A 22,318-nucleotide genomic window follows, 5' to 3' on the forward strand; every position below is an offset into this window, starting at 1 on the left:
CCCACATCCTGACTCTGGGTTGACTAATCTGCTCAGGGTGCGTGGCCAACTAATGTGTGCACTGGCTGCACTGTGGTGACTGTCCTATAGCCTCATCCATGTATGTGTATGTGACCACTTTGAGTCCCTTTGAGTCTGTTAGCATCCTCCCTGGTTTTTCCTTAATAGACTCTCAATCTGTTTCCGCTGTGCAGGTGGGTCCTCTGTTTACAAACCCCTCAACAGAAAATGCTCTTCCACCCCCATAGTGCTAATGCCACCTCTGGAAGCCTGCCATTTAGACAATAACAACAGAACACATAAGTGTCAAAAATTGTCACTCTTGTCACTCTAGTCTTGTTCTATCCCCAGCAGACATTAAAAGCTTCGTGGTAGTGTTTTTAGATGTTTTTAGTGTTGAGAGGCATCCTGGAATGTGTTTGGATTGAGATCACAGTGGGAAAGCTAATTGCATTGTATTGCTTTTGTTTCCTTTCATCTCTCCCTGTCATTATTGTTGTTCCTTGAAACCAATTGAGTTTTATTGTCATATTGCATTTGACTCTGTCACAGGCCATTTATATATAGTACATGTTCTCATCGTAGCATTGGTTATGGAAGGCAAAAATACTCACATCATGTTTGACAAGCACACTTTGCATAACACCATTGTAGGTTGCCATCAGCTGATGTTAGGGCTTGGTAATTGTGGAGGAGGAATGAGGCGCAGGAACCAGCGAACACAGGGTAGTGGTGTTTTTAATATACACTCACCAAAAAAAAAAATGTTCCCACACACAGGGGAGAAAATACATGCGGCGTACAACAACGTCGACATGAACACAAGCCGTCACACAAGAAACAATCATTAATCCCGCACGAACAGGAGCGGGCCAGCTAAACTAAATAGCCCCTCTAATGGCTAATTGACCACAGGTGTCACAAAATAAAAAAAGGGAAAAGCAAAAGGGAATCGGTGGCAGCTAATAGGCCGGTGACGACGACCGCCGAGCGCCACCCGAGCAGGAGGGGGCGCCACCGTCGGTGGGAATCGTGACAGTACCCCCCCTCCTGACGCGCGGCTCCCGCAGCGCGCCGACACCGGCCTCGAGGTCGACCCGGAGGGCGAGGGGCAGGGCGATCCGGACGGAGGTGGTGGAACTCCCTCAACATAGATGGGTCCAGGACGTCCGCCGCCGGCACCCAGCACCTCTCCTCCGGGCCGTACCCCTCCCAGTCCACGAGGTACTGTAGGCCCCTCGCCCGGCGTCGCGAGTCCAGAATGGCCCTTACGCTGTACGCCGGGGACCCCCCGATGTCCAGAGGGGGCGGAGGGACCTCCGGCACCTCATCTTCGTGAAGGGGACCAGCTACCACCGGCCTGAGGAGAGACACATGAAACGAGGGGTTAACCTCTTGGGGCTAGGTGGGACGCTAGCGTGCCACCTGTGGTGCACTCCATCAACAGCAGGTGCATTTCAAGAGCGGCAAATTTGAATCCAAATAAATGTCAAAATTCAAATTTTTCAAAAATACAACTATGTTACACCATTTGAAAGATAAACATCTCCTTAATCTAACCACGTTTTACGATTTCAAAAAGGTTTTACGGCGAAAGCATAAATTTAGAGTATGTTAGGACAGTACATTTACAAGAGTTGTGTGTAATGTTTTGTCAAGTCAAAGACAGGGTCACCAAAACCATAAAACCAGCTAAAATGATACACTAACCTTTTACAATCTCCATCAGATGACACTCCTAGGACATTATGTTAGACAATGCATGCATTTTTAGTTCTATCAAGTTCATATTTATATACAAAAACAGCGTTTTACTATGGCATTGATGTTGAGGAAATCGTTTCCCTCCAATAACCGGCAGTCAAGTCAGCGTCACAAATTAAATAATTAAAATTAGAAAACATTGGTAAAATATTATATTGTCATTTAAAGAATTATAGATTTACATCTTTTGAACGCAATCAACTTGCCAGATTTAAAAATAACCTTACTGGGAAATCACACTTTGCAATAATCTGAGCACTGTGCCCAGAAAAATACGCGTTGCGATACAGACTAGACGTCATGTTGGGGAGATCTAAAATCGAAAATACTATGTAAATAATCCATTACCTTTGATTCTCTTCATCAGATGTCACTTCCAGGTATCACAGGTCCATAACGAATGTAGTTTTGTTCAAAAAAGCTCATCATTTATGTCCAAAAATCTCCGTCTCGTTAGCACATGATGTAAGCCAGCCGGACTTCTCGTCATGAACGAGGGGAAAAATATATTTCCGTTCGTTCAAACATGTCAAACGTTGTATAGCATAAATCATTAGGGCCTTTTTAACCAGAACATGAATAATATTCAAGGTGGACGAATGCATAGCCTTTTATAACGTATTGGAACGAGGGTACCCAACATGAAGTAGCGCGCCAGGTGTCTAATGGGACATCACCGTTCCATGGCTCTTGTTCGGTCAGATCTCCCTCCAGAAGACTCAAAACACTTTGTAAAGGCTGGTGACATCTAGTGGAAGCAATAGGAAGTGCCAAAATATTCCTAAACCCCTGTGTTTTTCAATGGGAGAGGTTTAAAGTCAATACAACACATCAGGTATCCACTTCCTGTCAGAAAATGTCTCAGGGTTTTGCCTGCCAAATGAGTTCTGTTATACTCACAGACACCATTCAAACAGTTTTGGAAACTTTAGAGTGTTTTCTATCCATATATAATAAGTATATGCATATTCTAGTTACTGGGTAGGATTAGTAACCAGATTAAATCGGGTACATTTTTTTTATCCAGACGTGCAAATGCTGCCCCCTAGACCCAACAGGTTAATACGGTAATAGGAAGGGAGTTGCAACCGATAACACACCTCGTTTATCCTCCTCAGGACTTTGATGGGCCCCACACACTGCGGCCCCAGCTTCCGGCAGGGCACGCGGAGGGGCAGGTTCCGGGTCGAGAGCCAGACCCTGTCTCCCGGTGCGAACACGGGCGCCTCACTGCGGTGGCGGTCAGCACTCCTCTTCTGCCGCGCACTGGCCTCCTTTAGTGAGTCCTGGACGGCTCTCCAGGTCTCCTTGGAGTGCTGGACCCAGTCCTCCACCGCAGGAGCCTCGGTCTGACTCCGGTGCCATGGTGCCAGGACCGGCTGGTAACCTAACACACACTGAAAGGGTGATATGTTAGTAGAGGAGTGGCGAAGTGAGTTCTGGGCTAACTCAGCCCAGGGAATATACCTCGCCCACTCCCCTGGCCGGTCCTGGCAATACGACCTCAGGAACCTGCCCACCTCCTGGTTCACCCTCTCCGCCTGCCCATTGCTCTCGGGGTGATAACCGGAGGTCAAACTGACCGAGACCCCCAGCCGCTCCATAAACGCTCTCCAGACCCTGGATGTGAACTGGGAACCTCGATCAGAGACAATGTCCTCCGGCACCCCGTAGTGCCGGAAGACGTGGGTAAATAGGGCCTCCGCAGTCTGCAGGGCCATAGGGAGACCGGGCAATGGGAGGAGACGGCAGGACTTAGAGAACCGATCCACAACCACCAGAATCGCCGTGTTCCCCTGAGAGGGGGGAAGATCTGTCAGGAAGTCAATGGACAGGTGCGACCATGGTCGTTGTGGAACGGGGAGGGGCTGTAACTTCCCTCTTGGTAGATGCCTAGGAGCCTTACTCTGGGCACACACCGAACAGGAAGAGACATAGGCCCTCACGTCCTTAGCTAAGGTGGGCCACCAGTACTTCCCCCTTAGACTCCCCACTGTCCTCGCCTCACCAGGATGACCCGCAGTAGGTAGCGTGTGCGCCCACCGAATCAAACGATCACGAACACCGAGCGGCACATACATGCGCCCCACGGGCACCTGCGCAGGCGCAGGTTCCAACACCAATGCCCGCTCGATGTCCGCGTCCACCTCCCATACCACAGGTGCCACCAGCCTAGACGCTGGAATGATGGGAGTTGGATCGATGGGCCGGTCCTCCGTGTCATAGAGACGGGACAGCGCGTCGGCCTTAGTATTTAGGGAACCCGGTCTATAGGAGATGGTAAACCTAAACCGGGCGAAGAACATGGCCCACCTCGCCTGACGTGGATTCAGTCTCCTCGCTGCCCGGATGTACTCCAGGTTTCGGTGGTCGGTCCAGATGAGAAAGGGGTGTTTAGCCCCCTCAAGCCAGTGCCGCCACACCCTCAAAGCTTTAACCACTGCTAGCAACTCCCTGTCCCCCACATCGTAGTTACGCTCCGCCGAACTGAGCTTCTTCGAAAAGAAAGCGCAGGGGCGGAGTTTCAATGGCGCACCCGAGCGCTGTGATAGCACGGCACCCACCCCAACCTCGGATGCGTCCACCTCCACTACGAACGCTAAAGACGGGTCCGGGTGCGCCAACATGGGTGCGTCGGTGAACAGCGTCTTCAATTTCTTGAAGGCTCCGTCCGCCTCCGTCGACCATCGCAAACGCACCGGCCCCCCCTTCAGCAGTGAGGTAATGGGAGCCGCTACCTGGCCAAAACCCCGGATAAACCTCCGGTAGTAATTGGCAAAGCCTAAAAACCGCTGCACCTCCTTCACCGTGGTTGGAGTCGGCCAATTACGCACGGCCTTAACGCGGTCACACTCCATCACCACCCCCGTGGTGGAAATGCGATAACCCAGAAAGGAGACGGCTCGTTTGGAAAACTCACACTTCTCAGCCTTAACGTATAGGTCATGCTTCAGCAGTCTACCAAGCACCTTGCGCACCAGGGACACATGCGCCGGAGCGGGTGGCGGAATATATCAGAATGTCATCGATATATACAATCACGCCCTGCCCGTGCAGGTCCCTGAGAATCTCGTCAACAAAGGATTGAAAGACGGCTGGAGCATTTTTCAACCCATACGGCATGACGAGGTACTCATAATGGCCCGATGTGGTACTAAAGGCGGTTTTCCACTCGTCTCCCTTCTTGATACGCACCAGGTTATACGCGCTCCTGAGATCCAGTTTTGTGAAGAACTGCGCTCCGTGAAATGATTCCACCGCCGTAGCGATGAGAGGTAGTGGGTAACTAAACCCCACCGTAATAGCGTTTAGACCTCGGTAATCAATGCACGGACGCAGACCTCCCTCCTTTTTCTTCACAAAAAGAAACTCGAGGAAGCGGGTGAGATGGAGGGCCGAATGTACCCCTGTCCCAGGGATTCCGTGACATATGTCTCCATAGCCGCCGTCTCCTTCTGTGACAAGGGGTACACGTGACTCCTGGGAAGCGCAGCGTTAACCTGGAGATCTATCGCACAATCCCCTGTCGATGAGGTGGTAATTTAGTCGCCCTCTTTTTACAAAAAGCGATCGCCAAATCGGCGTATTCGGGGGAATGCGCACGGTGGACACCTGGTCTGGACTCTCCACCGACGTGGCACCTATGGAAACTCCTAGGCACCTACCTGAACACTCCTCTGACCACCCCTGGAGAACCCCTGTTTCCACGAAATACGGGGATTGTGACCAGCCAGCCAGGGGACCCCCAGCACCACCGGAAACGCAGGCGAGTCAATAAGGAAAAAACGAATGCGTTCCTTATGATTCCCCAGCGTTACCATGTCCAGTGGCACCGTAGACTCCCTGACTAGCCCTGACCCTAATGGTCGGCTATCTAGGGAGTTCACGGGGAAAGGAGAATCTATCGGCACCCGCGGAATGCCCAGCTTAATGGCAAGTCCACGGTCCATAAAATTCCCAGCTGCGCCTGAATCGACTAGCGCCCTATGCTGGGAAGAGGGAAAAAATTTAGTAAACAAAACAGGTAAAAACACATGACCAACAGGGGGTTCTGGGTGAATCTGGTGCTGACTCACCTGAGGTAACCGAGAAGTGTTCTGCCTACCATCTCGACTCCCAGACTGGCTCCTCCGGCACCGGTCGGCCGTGTGTCCTCTCCGACCACAGCTGGTGCAGGAGGAGCCACCTCCTCCGGTGCCCCTTGGCACGGCCCCCCTACCTCCATAGGGGTAGGGGCGGGGGTGCACGGGGTGGAACGGGCAGGACCCTCTCCGAACGCCCGCGGGCAGCCAGCAAGTTGTCCAGTCGTATGGACATATCTATCAGTTCGTCCAGGGACAGAGCTGTGTCCCGACAGGCCAGCTCCCTGCGGACGTCCGCCCGGAGACTGCAGCGGTAGTGGTCTATGAGGGCCCTGTCGTTCCACCCCGCCCCAGCAGCCAAGGTCCTGAAGTCCAGCGCGAAGTCCTGGGCACTCCTCGTCTCCTGCCTGAGGTGGAACAGCCGTTCACCCGCCGCTCTTCCTTCCGGAGGGTGGTCGAACACGGCCCGAAAGCGGCGGGTGAACTCCGGGTAGTGGTCCCTCGCCGAGTCTGGACCGTTCCAGACCGCATTCGCCCACTCCAGAGCTCTGCCCGTCAGGCAGGAAACGAGGGCACTCACGCTCTCCTCCCCCGTGGGAGCAGGTCTAACGGTGGCCAGGTACAGCTCAAGCTGGAGCAAAAACCCCTGGCACCCAGCCGCCGCCCCATCGTACTCCCTCGGGAGCGCCAGACGAAGCGCGCCAGAGCCAGACGTCATGGGAGGCGAAGATGGCTGTATCGGGGCAGGTGGAGGTGGAGAGAGGATACCACTTCTCTCCCATCTGTCCATCCTCTCCATCATCTGGTCCATTGCCGATCCGATGCAATGGAGGACTGTCGTGTGGTGGAGTACGCGTTCCTCCATCGAGGGCAGAGGAGTGGCCGCTGCTCCCGCTGATTCCATGCCTTCTATCGTGGTGCGGGATTCTGTTAGGGCTTGGTAATTGTGGAGGAGGAATGAGGCGCAGGAACCAGCGAACACAGGGTAGTGGTGTTTTTAATATACACTCACCAAAAAAAACAAATGTTCCCACACACAGGGGAGAAAATACATGCGGCGTACAACAACGTCGACATGAACACAAGCCGTCACACAAGAAACAATCATTAATCCCGCACGAACAGGAGCGGGCCAGCTAAACTAAATAGCCCCTCTAATGGCTAATTGACCACAGGTGTCACAAAATAAAAAAAGGGAAAAGCAAAAGGGAATCGGTGGCAGCTAATAGGCCGGTGACGACGACCGCCGAGCGCCACCCGAGCAGGAGGGGGCGCCACCGTCGGTGGGAATCGTGACAGCTGAAAACATTGCAATGTCCGTTCTTACAAAATCAATAAAGATACAAAATATCTGAATAGCTAAATGCAGAGCAGGAAGTGAGAAGGCGGTCAGGGGCAACTTTTACCTTCAACAGGAAAAGTAAAAAAAATCACTGTAGAATGTATTTTAAGAGATCCGGTTTTTCTACAGTCAAAATATTACAACAGCCACAAGGCTGTTGAGAACCAAAGCAGCCATGACTGCAGTTGTTTATCATAGCAGTCAATCTATTTCCTGTAGTCTCAAAATTATTACATGTTTTGTTTTAGGTAATAAAGTTTTATGTAAAACATTATTTCTACGTCAAATGGAGCACACTTTGTTAAACTGCAGTGGGCTAAATCAGGCTCACACAGTGTTTCTTGGTAGTCTTAAACAAATCTACTTTGAAAGAAAAGTATACACCTCACACAGATGGTAACACACCTGTACCATGTCAGATATAAAGTTGAAATGAATTACATTTTGAGTTTGCATCCCAATATTAGACTTTATATGCATCACAGAAAACTTTTTGATATAGAAACACAGGATTTTTGGCGTACTTTTTGTATCATGTTTATTAATTATGGATTGATGAAAAATATGAATAATATTCCACCCATGAAGCCGCTAGAGGGCGAATTGGTCATTTGACTGCAGGAAAGGGAAATAATGTAATTCAAATAAGTTGACTCACCCAGATAAGTACACCTGGATGCACATACATTTTAAAGACATCCTCCAGAAATGTATGAACGTTTACTGTTGAAAAGTGACATCCCTAGTATAAATACAGTAAAGTGCAGACACTAAAGGGTAAAACATTATGTTTTGAGAAAAATTTTGTTTTTTAGACATAACTGTAAACTTCAAGGAGTAGGGCATTCAATGAGTTGGTCTGATGGGAACCCGTGATGTCATCGGCCTCCCCCTTGCTTGAGCATCTCCAATCCAAAGTTAAATCTAGAATTAGATTCCTATTTTGCAACAAAGCCTCCTTCACTCATGCTGCCAAACATACCCTCGTAAAACTGACTATCCTACCGATCCTTGACTTCGGCGATGTAATTTACAAATTAGCCTCCGACACTCTACTCAGCAAATTGGATGCAGTCTATCAGAGTGCCATCCGTTTTGTCACCAAAGCCCCATATACTACCCGCCACTGCGACCTGTATGCTCTCGTTGGCTGGTCCTCGCTACGTATTCGTCGCCAAACCCACTGACTCCAGGTCATCTATAAGTCTTTGCTAGGTAAAGCTCCGCCTTATCTCAGCTCACTGGTCACCATAGCAACATCCACAAAAAAATAAAAAATAAAAAAACATCCACCCATAGCACGCGCTCCAGCAGGTATATTTCACTGGTCATCCCCAAAGCCAACACCTTCTTTGGCTGCCTTTCCTTCCAGTTCTCTGCTGCCAATGACTGGAACGAATTGCAAAAATCACTGAAGTTGGAGACATATCTCCCTCACTAACTTTAAGCGTCAGCTGTCAGAGCTGCTTACCAATCGCTGCAGCTGTACACAGCCCATCTGTAAATAGCCCATCCAACCAACTACCTACCTCATCCCCATATTTGTTTTTGTTTTTCTGCTCTTTTGCACACCAGTATTTCTACTTGCACATCCTCATCTGCACATATATCACTCCAGTGTAAATTGCTCAATTGTAATTACTTCGCCACTATTGGCCTATTTATTGCCTACTGTGTTATTGACTGTACGTTTGTTTATCCCATGTGTAACTCTGTGTTGTTTGTGTCGTACTGCTTTGCTTTATCTTGGCCAGGTCGCAGTTGTAAATGAGAACTTGTTCTCAACTGGCCTACCTGGTTAAGTAAAGGTGAAATAAAATAAATTAAAATAGGAACAATAGAGGAGCAGAAGAGAACAAAAGAGTGTCTGCAATGTCAAAACTGCAATGTCATGACTTATCTGGACCACCTATTGAGATGTGCCTTTTGTTTGTAAACAGTGGCGTGTATTAAAAAATTACCAAGAAAAAAAACATTAAATAATGTATCTTTCGTCTCTCTGTTTCATAATTTTCGTGTAGGCTATCTATCTGATGCTGTCTGGTCCAAACAAATATAACATTGTTGCCCCCAGTAGCATTGAAGGCAAAGGAAGCCAGCGAGCATCTGAGCTCCCTTGACATAAATAGTATACAAAATTTGCCAATGAGAGCTGTACTGAGTGAGCTTAACTGTGAATGGTCCTGGCACACCAAAAAAAGTGTCAAGGGAAGCCAGCTAGGATTTGGCATCCCTCCTATTAAATCCCATTGAAATTAATTGACAGAAAAACGTTCATTGTTGCATCTTGTTGTGTTGTTGTCTTCCGGTGGCTAGCTAGCCAGCTAGCTAAAATTGGCCCTTTCCTAAATTAGCCATGGATGGAGATAGGGATTTGGATTTGTGGTTTTAATTAATTCTCCATATCGGCCAATGATTATAATGGTGATTCTGATCCAACCATTAATTCATACATTGTTGTGACCCTGGCCTGAGAGAATGGAAGTTCAATATGTAGCTAGATGTAGAAGGCGAATGTTAACTAGCTAACGTGCCCATGAATGGAAGTTAGGCTAGCGAGCAAGCATTTTAGCCAGGTAGCCTAAGACAACAACAAATAAAAGTGTGTACTGTATGACAGACTGTTTCATTAACATGAAAGAGAGGAGGATGGCATTGGCGTTTCTCTACATGTAGGGTGAGTCAACATGTTTCTCTACATGCACGAACGTGCACACACACACATGCACAGAAATCAGAAACATGGACAGCCACATCATATTTAGCTTACGCTGATTGGACAAAATTATTTTTGGTATCTTTTTGTTGTCACTGTATTAGACTAAGCAGAGGTGATTTGATGATGAAATGTTGAAGTTGAAATGGTGCTGGAATAGTGGAGGCAGTTCCTGTTTTTCTTGTGACTTGTGATATCTCTCTGTGGTTCTAAATCAGTAGTTGTTCAGTGGTCCGAAAATGTGGGAAACATTAACTTGCTTGACCATGCTGTAGGTCTGTTACTGTACATGCAATATGCTTTGTGGACTTCACTGGACAGAGGTTGCTATCCGGTTTTGTGAAAAAACTAAGGGGTGGTTGAATTTATTCTGCCACTGTGTCTTCTTATTGTCTTGGCCTTTAGGCCTATATATCACAGTCGCAAGGCATATTAATTAACAGGTTATGGGGGTAGGTGGGGGCTTGGCTTCCCTAGTTATTTTACTCAGGCACCGCTACTGTTTGTAATCAGGTGATAAATGAGGTGAAAAGCCGACTGGAGTGCCACTTTAAAACATGGTTTTCTTTGTTTAGGCTAATAGCTATGGCTTCTATCTGAGCACATGGCACGTGGTAATTGTCTGCAATTCACACCTCCCATGTAGTTGGCGATTATTAGCACAACACTCCCCCAAACATCCCTTTGTTCAATGAGCAATTTGAACCCTTTTCCACTTCAGTCGGCAGTGTAATTTTTTGTGGACAACTGTAACACTTTTTTTAACCCAGCGTGAACTGGCAGGAATTCACCATTTGTTGATGCAATTTTCCGATTTGGCAGCGGAACGCACCCAGATAGTGCTCCCACTGATTGGCAGCTCCTGATGAGTGACAGTTGGTCTCGCTTGGAGGGGGGGCGCATGCAGTGTGGTCTACTGTAGATGGGTCAGGAGTGGGGAAGACTTTTGCTGCATTTACACAGGTAGCCCAATTCTGATTCCCCCCCTAATTGCTCTCTGGACAAATCAGATCAGCTCTGAAAAAGATCTGATATGAGAATATCTGATGTGATTGGTTAAAAAAACAATTAGCAGAAAGACATATCAGAATTGGACTGCCTGTGTAAGCACAGCCTTTTTGGTATTTTTGAGATGGCTGAGGAGTGGGTAAAATTGTTTGGTTGTCTGTAGATTGCTCAGGGGTGGGGAATATGGTTTGGTAATCTGTTAATGGTTCAGGAGCTGGGAATATAATAATATATGCCATTTTAACATAGTTTTTTTCAAAGCGACTTACACTTACAGTAAGTCTAGTTATGCGTGCATTCACCCAGCTCAGAGCCTGTCTCATTCTCCCAGCTCAGAGCCTGTCTCATTACCCTAGCTCAGAGCCTGTCTCATTACCCTAGCTCAGAGCCTGTCTCATTACCCTAGCTCAGAGCCTGTCTCATTACCCTAGCTCAGAGCTTGTCTCATTTACCCATCTCAGAGTCTGTCTCATTCCCCAAGCTCAGAGACTGTCTAATTACCCCAACTCAGAACCTGTTTCATTCACTCATCTCAGAGCCTGTCTCATTCCCCTAGCTCATAGCCTGTCTCATTCCCCCAACTCATAGCCTGTTTCATTCCCTTAGCTCAGAGCCTGTCTCATTCCCCCAGCTCAGAGCATGTCTCATTCCCCAAGCTCAGAGCCTGTCTCATTCCCCAAGCTCAGAGCCTGTCTCAGTCCCCCAGCTCATAGCCTGTCTCATTCCCCCAACTCATAGCCTGTTTCATTCACCCATCTCAGAGCCTGTCTCATTCCCCCAGCTCAGAGCCTGTCTCATTCCCCCAGCTCAGAGCATGTCTCATTCCCCAAGCTCAGAGCATGTCTCATTCCCCAAGCTCAGAGCCTGTCTCATTCCCCAAGCTCAGAGCCTGTCTCATTACCCCAGCTCAGAGCCTGTTTCATTCATCCATCTCATAGCCTGTCTCATTACCCCAGCTCAGAGCCTGTCTCATTCCCCAAGCTCAGAGCCTGTCTCATTCCCCCAGCTCAGAGCCTGTCTCATTCCCCCAGCTCAGAGCCTGTCTCATTCCCCCAGCTCAGAGCCTGTCTCATTCCCCCAGCTCAGAGCATGTCTCATTCCCCCAGCTCAGAGCATGTCTCATTCCCCCAGCTCAGAGCCTGTCTCATTCCCCCAGCTCAGAGCATGTCTCATTCCCTTAGCTCAGAGCCTGTCTCATTCCCTTAGCTCAGAGCCTGTCTCATTCCCCCAGCTCAGAGCATGTCTCATTCCCTCAGCTCAGAGCCTGTCTCATTCCCCCAGCTCAGAGCCTGTCTCATTCCCCCAGCTCAGAGCCTGTCTCATTCCCCAAGCTCAGAGTCTGCCTCATTCACCCATCTTCCCCATTTCGACTACTCTAGGTTTAACTATATGGAACCATGTGGCTTGGAAGCAGTCTTGCCCACTCAAAATGAGAACTTTGAAATAATCAAAAACTATACAGGAGTTTTCTGTAGTGCAGAGTTATGGCGAGATGAGACATTTAGAGTTGCAACATGTGAAATTGAATGAAAATGTAGCAACATACTGGTGGTTATTTGAACTTATACAACCAGGTTCATGAGAGTGATGGGTTTCCTCTAGGCTCCATGTTGGTCTACTGTACTTCAAACCACCTACTCACCACTGGCCAGGTTGCTTACGAGTCGAAAAGTCTCTCAAACAGCCAAACAAAAGAACACATCAACAACAAAGTCAAAATTATTGGCACGCTAATCATGTTCTGTCCACTGCAGACATTGAAAGCTTTGTAGTCGTGTTTTTTAGCATTGAGAGGCATCCTGCTTTGTGTTTAAATGGAGAAGGCAGTAGGGAAATGTAATTGCCTTGTGTTGTAGTGTGTTTACCAAACAGCACATCCCTCTCTCCTGAGGCTGGTCCCCTGTAGAGCAGGATGCATGGGCTCTCTCTCTCTCCCTCTCTCTCTCTCTCTCTCCCTCTCCCTCTCCCTCTCCCTCCCTCTCTCTCTCTCTGTAAAGGCTTTATCATGTAATCGATTAGCTCAGTAAACATAACAAGAGGGACAGTAGTCCCCCAACCGTGTTGTAGTCACTACTGAAGCCTGTGGGGTTAACGTTGTTGTGATGCAGCTAACCTGCAATACCATCTCAATGCTACTAATTGCTTATTCAAAATTCGTTTTGATAGGGTATACAGTGCCTTGCAAAAGTATTCATCCCCCTTGGCGTTTTTCGTATTTTGTTTTATTACAACCTATAATTTAAATTGATTTTTATTTGGATTTCATGTAATGGACATACACAAAATAGTCCAAATTGGTGAAGTGAAATAAAACATTTTTTTCAAACAATTCTAAAAATAAAATTAAAATGGAAAAGTGGTGCGTGCATATGTATTCACCCCCTTTGCTATGAAGCCCCTAAATAAGATCTGGTGCAACCAATTACCTTCAGAAGTGACATAATTAGTTAAATAAAGTCCACCTGTGTGCAATCTAAGTGTCACATGATCTGTCACATGATCTCAGTATATATACACCTGTTTTGAAAGGCCCCAGAGTCTGCAACACCACTAAGCAAGCGGCACCACCAAGCAAACGGCACCATGAAGACCAAGGAGCTCTCCAAACAGGTCAGGGACAAAGTTGTGGAGAAGTACAGATCAGGGTTGGGTTATAAAAAAAATATCCAAAACTTTGAACATCCCACGGAGCACCATTAAATCCATTATTAAAAAATGGAAAGAATATGGCACCACAACAAACCTGTCAAGAGAGGGCCACCCACCAAAACTCACAGACTAGGCAAGGAGGGCATTAATCAGAGAGGCATCAAAGAAACCAAAGATAACCCTGAAGGAGCTGCAAAGCTCCACAGTGGAAATTGGAATATCTGTCCACAGGACCACTTTAAGCTGTACATTCCACAGAGCTGGGCTTTACGGAAGAGCAGCCAGAAAAAAAGCCATTGCTTAAAGAAAACAATAAGCAAACACGTTTGGTGTTTGCCAAAAGGCATGTGGGAGACACCCCAAACATATGGAAGAAGGTACTCTGGTCAGATAAGACTACAATTTCGCTTTTTGGCCATCAAGGAAAATGCTATGTCTGGCGCAAACCCAACAATTCTCATCACCCCGAGAACACCATCCCACCATCCCCAGTGGTGGCAGCATCATGCTGTGGGGATGTTTTTCATTGGCAGGGACTGGGAAACTTGTCAGAATTGAAGGGATGATGGATGGCGCTAAATACAGGGAAATTGTTGATGGAAACCTGTTTCAGTCTTCCAGAGGTTTGAGACTGGGACGGAGGGTCACCTTCCAGCAGGACAATGACCCAAAGCATACTGCTAAAGCAACACTCGAGTGGTTTAAGGGGAAACATTTAAATGTCTTGGAATAGCCTAGTCCTAGCCCAGACCTCAATCCAATTGAGAATCTGTGGTATGACTTAAGGATTGCTGTACACCAGCGGAACCCATCCAACTTGAAGGAGCTGGAGCAGTTTTGCCTTGAAGAATGGGCAAAAATCCCAATGGCTAGATGTGCCAAGCTTATAGAGACATACCCCAAGAGACTTGCAGCTGTAATATTGCTGAAAAAGGTGGCTCTACAAAGTATTGACTTTGGGGGGGTGAATAGTTATGCATGCTCAAGTTTGAATTTGTTTTGTCTTATTTCTTGGTTGTTTCACAATAAAAATCATTTTGCATCTTCAAAGTGGTAGGCATGTTGTGTAAATCAATTGATACAACCCCCCCCCCCAGAATCCATTTTAATGCCAGGTTGTAAGGCAACAAAATGGGAAAAATGCCAAGGGGGTGAATACTTTCGCAAGCCACTTTAGCTGTGGGCTTGGGGGTGGTTTCAAATGCTCTTCTAAATGTCTCTTCAGAAGACATGAAATAGTTAGAAATTACATTCAGCAAGGCATATTCCTACCAGCAGTGTGTATACTTTGCTTGTTTGTGCATACTGTATCTGTCGGTGGTTGTTGACCCATGTGTGCCACTGGATGTGGACAGGAGGCAGTGGACAGCGGGGTGCGTTGTCAAAACTCTGCAGACTGAGAGCCCATACATTTCCCTGTGACAGACGGAGGGCATTTAGGCAGCACAGCTCCGCTTATCAGGCATGCTGTCACTGTGGGAGGCTAGGCTGGCCATGGACCTGAGCTCCAGAGTACTGCCACTCTGCCAGCCTGACCCACCTTGCCAACCCCAGCAGGGAGAGCCCGAGCCGGGCCATGAGGTGGAGGAGACCTAGGTCACACCCAGACCCTGGAGGACAGGCAAATTAGCTTGGTCAGGATATAAAAAGGGGAGGGCAAACCTACACAAAGGCACACACATACAGCATATGTTTTACTATCCTTGTGGGGACCTAAAATGTTATTTCATTTAAAATCCTTACCCCAAACCTAACCCTAACTCCTAACCCTAAACCTAACCCCTAACCGTAATTCTAACCCTAATTGTAATCCTAACCCTAAATCTAAAATAACCTTTGTCCTCATGGGGACCTGGGAATTTTCCTTTTTTTACCATCCTTGTGGGGACTTTTGGGGTTTTCCAGTACCCACAAGGATAATAATACAAGCCCACCACACACACAAAGATGCACACTCCCCCATTACATCTCTCTCTCTGCAGCCGGCTCAGTCACGCTCTAGTCCCCTCTCCCATCTGTCCATGTTAGAATGGCCTCTCTTCTCTTCCCTCTTCTCTGAACCACCATCCCCTCTCACACACCATGAAGGGAGAGGTGCTCTGGCATGTGCAATAATCAAGATGGCTCCGGTATAATTGAGCCGTGGGGATGGTGTGTGAATGTTGTGTGTGTGTGTGTGCGTGTATTTGTTTGTGTGTGTGTGTGTGTGTGTGTGTGCGTGTGCGTGTGTGTATGAATGCATGAATGTATGTGTGTGTGTGAACACATATGTGTGCAAGTCGGAATGACCAGTGCCACGTGTCTCAACGCCAGTGAGCTAATGTGCTGTGACAAGAGTCTCTTGATGTACAGACATGTGTGTTTCTGATGCTGGTTGGAGCCAACAGAGACACAGTTAGTGTCAGTGTGTAGATAGACAGCCTGGCTGCCAGTCTGTTTCTGCCAACCACTGTCCTTTTCATGCCACATGACGACAACAACAGAGTAAAAACAGAAAAGATATGGTTGGTTAAAACAGAAACAGCCTGGTATTCGTAGTGCTGGAGCGAGTTATGCCATACTGTGCCATGCCTTTTCATATCTGACTGTGGTTGTGTTGTTCTTTACAGACATTAGCATGAGTGGAGAGCTGAAGTCCAGCCGTTCCAGGACCAGCAGCAAGAGACCCAGCAGCAATCCATACGGGTGAGTTTCATATCAGTTTATATACTTTCACATCACTTTAGACTGCTAACCTGCGTGTAACACACACACACACTCTTCTCTCTGTTATGTGTACCCTACAGCAGCACCTCTGTTGCCGTGGCAAATATCCCAGCTGGTGATGGGTTGTGGGTAATGAAATAAGGTTGTTGCTGGGTGTGTTTGCCCCTACTGAGAAATGGGGATAAACCAGAGAAACGCGCGCACACACACGCACACACACACAATATATTTTATACTATATAATAATTTATACCATGGCACTGTGGAATATTAGTTTCTGATTGGCTTGAAGGACATTCTAGAGCGTGCATTATTTCCCTATAAAGCACAGTATATTTGCACGGTTGAATTCAATGGCTTTAGTTCATTCTTATATGTTCTAAGTTTGAGTTGCTTTTGAAAGCAAAGTCGCATTGAAAACATTATTGGTATTGTTGATTTCGATTTTCCTAATAGCAAGCTAGGACTGATGGTTTTGTTGTGACAGAATTTGGGGTGAGCTGTTGTAACTTCTCAAGGAACATTTTCTGTTTTGAACTGTGATGTTGTGCATTTCATAGACTCCTGTTATGTCGACACCCTAACACAAGGCCGTTGTGTTCTGGAACTGTTGCTCTTAGAAAATATCTGTTGTGTAAACAGTATGATTGTATTATGACCTCCCACTATATAAGGGGCATGAAACAATTTATTCTTTCAGTTGTTCCCTGTGAAATCAGAGATAGATCTCCCATGCAGCTGCTTGATTGAAGATATTTCTGTTATACAATTAAATAGCCTCTGCCTTAATCTTTGGATCAAATTTTCCACAACAGTTTAGTTAGCTAAACTGGCAAGTCTGTTTGCTTGGTTACCAAGGCAACTACTGTAGTTATCTAGTAAACTTGCTACCTACTGCAGTGGATGTTGAACACATTTCTACCTGCAAATGAACACATTTTTAGCAGCAAATGTGTTAAACTATAGCCATGGTATAAAAGGGATCATCAACTCAGGGCTCTATGCGTTCTCTGGAAAATAATGCAACTCTGTGGAAGGTCAGTTCCACTCCGCTAACACGTTGTGGACCACACCTTCCACGTCATTCACTATTTTCCATAGAACGCATAGCCCCTCATTGATTATCCCTTACATACTGTATGTTCTATCTGGGCTGTCTTACTCAATGTTTTAATCAATCTGTTGATAACGTGCATGCATGTGATTGGATCTGATTATGGTTAACTGTTAGCCATTGGCTAGGCAGCCCTGCAGCTACACCAGAGTTATGGTAACTGTGCTGAGATAGCTGGAGGAATATATGTCATATCAGGACAGCAACATTATACATTCATGGTCAAATATATTGCCACCCTTTACAATGGAGTGAAATGGAGCAGAATGTTCTGTTTTCTCTTTTTAAAACTGTGTGGTATGTGACCCTAGAGGTTACTATGGTGATGCCAGTATTCCCTGTCCATCCCGGGGAGCTCCAGGGATCACCCCAAGGATGGGAATCACCCTGGTGTATCGTATGTGGTTATAGCAGGAATGTTCCGCCCACACCCTGCCCTTTAGGTGCCTTTAATCTGCATCACACCTCTTTCTGCACCTCTACCACACCCTCTCTCTGTCTGACCTGCCCTGTCCCCTAACCCCTAACCCTAGATTCAAGTCCACATCCCAGTTCAACTCTAGCCTCAACCACAACTCTAACCGTAACCCTAGCTTCATGTCCACATCCTGGTACAACCCTAACCCTCAACCCGCTGTTCCCTCATACCAATGGAACCCCTTTTCTTTCCAAGCCCACCCCTCCCACACTACCCCAGTCCCCTCCCCCTGCACCTGTCACCCTCACCTCTCTCCAACAGAGTGGTCTCCACTGATGTAGGACATGTAACACACACCTGGGATAACAGACATAGACATGGCTTTGAACACACCAAAGGCACACTTCAGTGATGGAATGTAGAAGAGAGTAAGATAACAGAGAGACACCTGACTTTCAAGAAGGCAGCATTCCCACCATGACACAGCTCATACATGTAGTCCAGTGTGACACTTCAAATAGACATCAAACACCTAGCAGAAATATACACACCTGGTAGTTCAGATATGTAGCAATGGACTTCAAACACCTAGCAACACACCTGACCACACACATCACGTCATATTATAGCTTCTCTCTCTCTCTCTCTCTCTCTCTCTCTCTCTCTCTCTCTCTCTCTCTCTCTCTCTCTCTCTCTCTCTTCTCTCTTCTCTCTCTGGCTCTCTCTGGCTCTCTGGCTCTCTCTCACACTCTCATCTGTCTCACTGAAGACGGTGCTCTTGGATGACCCTGACAGTGGATGGGTTTTGTCATCGTTTGTTTCCTCCAGGGCTGCAGGCGGTGACAGGGGCTGTGTGGCTCTGCGTGGCCCAGCTGTGGGATGAGGGATGGGGGCACAGTTTCACACTGTTTGGGGCAGAGATACAGCTGCCATTGCACATTCGCTCCAGTGCACTGCTACAAAAGCTCACGTTACTGTTTGTCCTGTACACGGAGACTCAGGTGCTATGAAAAGCCAACAGTCTCTCTCTCTCTCTCTCTCTCTCTACACACATACGCTTGTACACACACACACACACACACACACACACACACACACACACACACACACACACACACACACACACACACACACACACACACACACACACACACACACACACACACACACACACGCACACATGCACGCACATGTCACACATGCACACACATTCCCATGGCACACAGAGCTGGAAGTTTCAGGCAGCGCAGGGAGAATGTAAGCAGTAAATGATTGTATGAGCAAACAGCTATTCTCTCTAATTGTGCTTTTATGGAACAGCAGATGTTTTAGTAAGTGAGTTTATAAAGGTTGAGGAATGTTGGGAGTCTAATAGGACATCTCTGTAGTTCAGAGCCCTGAATCACTAGGATGAAACAACTGCCCAGGGGAGTGAAGACTAACTACACTCAAAATGCATCCTTATGTTTTGCATAGAGCCACAAATATTGCTTATTACCTCTCCCTACTGGAAATTCACAAAATGAGCACATTGCATTTGCCATTCTAACATGTTCCATGGCATGTAAAATGACTTGATAATCTGTTTCCAATACATTTGTAACGTATTTAGGAACCAAAAATTCTCCAAACTATAGCTTTACATGTGTTTGTGAAAGCAAAGACGAGTGGAATCAATTTGTATTACAATCACATTTGTTATTGTGTAATTATTGTATATGCTATACGTTTTAACATGAACATTTACAGTAATAATTCCCTGCCTTTTCATCTGAGCCCATAGGGAGTCACTGCAACTCTAAACCCTCAACACTCATCGGCACTGTTCTGTGGCCATGTAAGCATTCACTTGTAAATATGAAGGTCCAGCTTGGACCCTGGAATTACACCGGTCATTACTGTCCACTCCATTTTCCCTCAGTGGAGAGAATGAGAGGAGGCAGGAGATGAGGGCCTGATTGAACACAGGGCAGTGTGTGCTAGGCATCTGGTCTTGTGTATTTTCACTCTGCTCTCCCTCTATGTGCTCCATTCCTCTAATGTGGTATCATCTGTTTTCATTACTGGGGGGGGGGCCTGGCGATTGGATGGGGAGTAATAATAGATCAGATCCATCTGTCACAGGCTTAGAAAGGGAAAGGGGGTCAGGGGGGTGGGCGCAAGGCTGGAATAGGGGCATGAACTATCTGCAGCTGCTGGGGCCAATGGCACGCACCACACTTCACTGCCCTATTAGACTGTCTGGTTAGGGCCAGCCAGCCACCGGGGCACGGGGTGGGAGGATGCTATGGAGGATTAGCGAGTGTGTTATTTGGGATGAGGGTGGTCACTCTTGGCAAAAAAAGTGCTGTAGAGCGGGCAGAGGAGGGTAGGGGTGGGGTGCGTATAATATAATATCTAGTGTGGTATTTGGGAGGTGAGGGTGGTCACTCCTGGGATGAGAGAGAGAATAAACCTTTAGTGTAATGAGATGTCACATAGCTCTGGGTCCTGTTACTGTTCAGCCCAGGCCGGGTGTCCAGGTTACAGTCTGATTAATAGAGTGGTGACAGGCTCTTATAGAGGCACCCAGGTGTGGAGGCTCCATCTCCATGCAGGGACTCTGGCTGCATGGGCAACCCAGCCAAGGGCACACGCACTGGGCTACGGCCATGACCTCAGCCCCCTTCCCTGGTGGTCTACAAGCCAGGGGTGTAAGGTTAGCCTCTGGGATTTGTTGGCTCACTTCTTCTCTCCCTGTGCTTGTCTAGATAAAGTATGGTCCTGACTGCTAACAGGGCCAGGTCAATAGGTAAATGAGGCCTCTGTGAGGTCAGACAAGTAAACCATAAAAGGTGACCCAAACATTATATACTCCACTGCTCAAACACTCATCTTCCTCCTCCTCTGTTCCATAAATGCAGCCTTCCTGCTGTACAGTGTTCCACATCCTTAGGCTGAGGGTAAAGGTCAGTTCTGTCTACAGTAACAGTCCCAGTCAGTGTTGTGGGCTCCAGAGGTGGTGTGAAGATAAGGTAAGGGTCCAGATAGAGATAAGGTAAGGGTCTAGATAGAGATAAGGTCAGGGTCTAGATAGAGATAAGGTCAGGGTCTAGATAGAGATAAGGTCAGGGTCTAGATGGAGATAAGGTCAGGGTCTAGATGGAGATAAGGTAAGGGTCTAGATAGAGATAAGGTCAGGGTCTAGATGGAGATAAGGTCAGGGTCTAGATAGAGATAAGGTCAGGGTCTAGATGGAGATAAGGTCAGCGATAAGGTTGGGTGGCAGGTATCTAGCAGTTAGAGAGTTGGGCCAGTAACCTAAAGGTTGCTAGATCGAATCCCCGAGCTGACTAGGTAAAAATATGTTGTTCTGCCCCTGAACGAGGCAGTTAACCCACTGTTCATAGGCCGTCATTGTAAATAAGAATTTGTTCTTAACTGACTTTCCTAGTTAAATAAAGGTTAAACTAAAAAAGTTAAATGTTAAAAAAGATAGAGATAAGGTCAGGGTCTAGATAGAGATAAGGTCTGGGTCTAGTTAGAGATAAGGTCACGGTCTAGTTAGAGATAAGGTCAGGGACTAGTTAGAGGTAAGGTCAGGGTCTAGTTAGAGATAAGGTCAGGGTCTAGTTAGAAATAAGGTCTAGTTAGAGATAAGGTCAGGGTCCAGATAGAGATAAGGTCAGGGTCCAGATAGAGATAAGGTCAGGGTCCAGATAGAGATAAGGTCAGGGTCTAGATAGAGATAAGGTCAGGGTCTAGTTAGAGATAAGGTCAGGGTCCAGTTAGAGATAAGGTCAGGGTCTAGATGGAGATAAGGTCAGGGTCCAGATAGAGATAAGGTCAGGGTCCAGATAGAGATAAGGTCAGGGTCCAGATAGAGATAAGGTCAGGGTCTAGATAGAGATAAGGTCAGGGTCTAGTTAGAGATAAGGTCAGGGTCTAGTTAGAGATAAGGTCAGGGTCCAGATAGAGATAAGGTCAGGGTCCAGATAGAGATAAGGTCAGGGTCCAGATAGAGATAAGGTCAGGGTCTAGTTAGAGATAAGGTCAGGGTCCAGATAGAGATAAGGTCAGGGTCTAGTTAGAGATAAGGTCAGGGTCTAGTTAGAGATAAGGTCAGGGTCCAGATAGAGATAAGGTCAGGGTCCAGATAGAGATAAGGTCAGGGTCCAGATAGAGATAAGGTCAGGGTCTAGATAGAGATAAGGTCAGGGTCTAGATAGAGATACGGTCAGGGTCTAGTTAGAGATAAGGTCAGGGTCTAGTTAGAGATAAGGTCAGGGTCTAGTTAGAGAAGATAAGGTCAGGGTCTAGTTGGAGATAAGGCCAGGGTCTATATAGAGATAAGGTCGGGGTCTAGTTAGAGATAAGGTCGGGGTCTAGTTAGAGCTAAGGTCAGGGTCTAGTTAGAGATTAGGTCAGGGTCTCGTTAGAGAAGATAAGGTCAGGGTCTAGTTAGAGAAGATAAGGTCAGGGTCTAGTTGGAGATAAGGCCAGGGTCTATATAGAGATAAGGTCGGGGTCTAGTTAGAGA

The 22,318-nt window shown here is 47.1% G+C and overlaps 1 protein-coding gene across 2 annotated transcripts in view; it reads left to right on the plus strand.

The window, feature by feature from the left end:
• LOC106587383 (RNA-binding Raly-like protein) overlaps window positions 1–22,318 on the plus strand; it is an 87,244-nt gene that overhangs the window by 14,243 nt on the left and 50,683 nt on the right. For both annotated transcript variants that reach the window (XM_014175737.2, XM_014175736.2), the window contains exon 2: window positions 16,171–16,246. In XM_014175737.2, coding sequence (XP_014031212.1) covers window positions 16,171–16,246 — 76 coding nt within the window. The remainder of the gene's footprint in view (window positions 1–16,170; window positions 16,247–22,318) is intronic.

Source organism: Salmo salar, chromosome ssa26 (genome assembly GCF_905237065.1).
Source record: "Salmo salar chromosome ssa26, Ssal_v3.1, whole genome shotgun sequence".
Taxonomy (NCBI): Eukaryota; Metazoa; Chordata; class Actinopteri; order Salmoniformes; family Salmonidae; genus Salmo; species Salmo salar.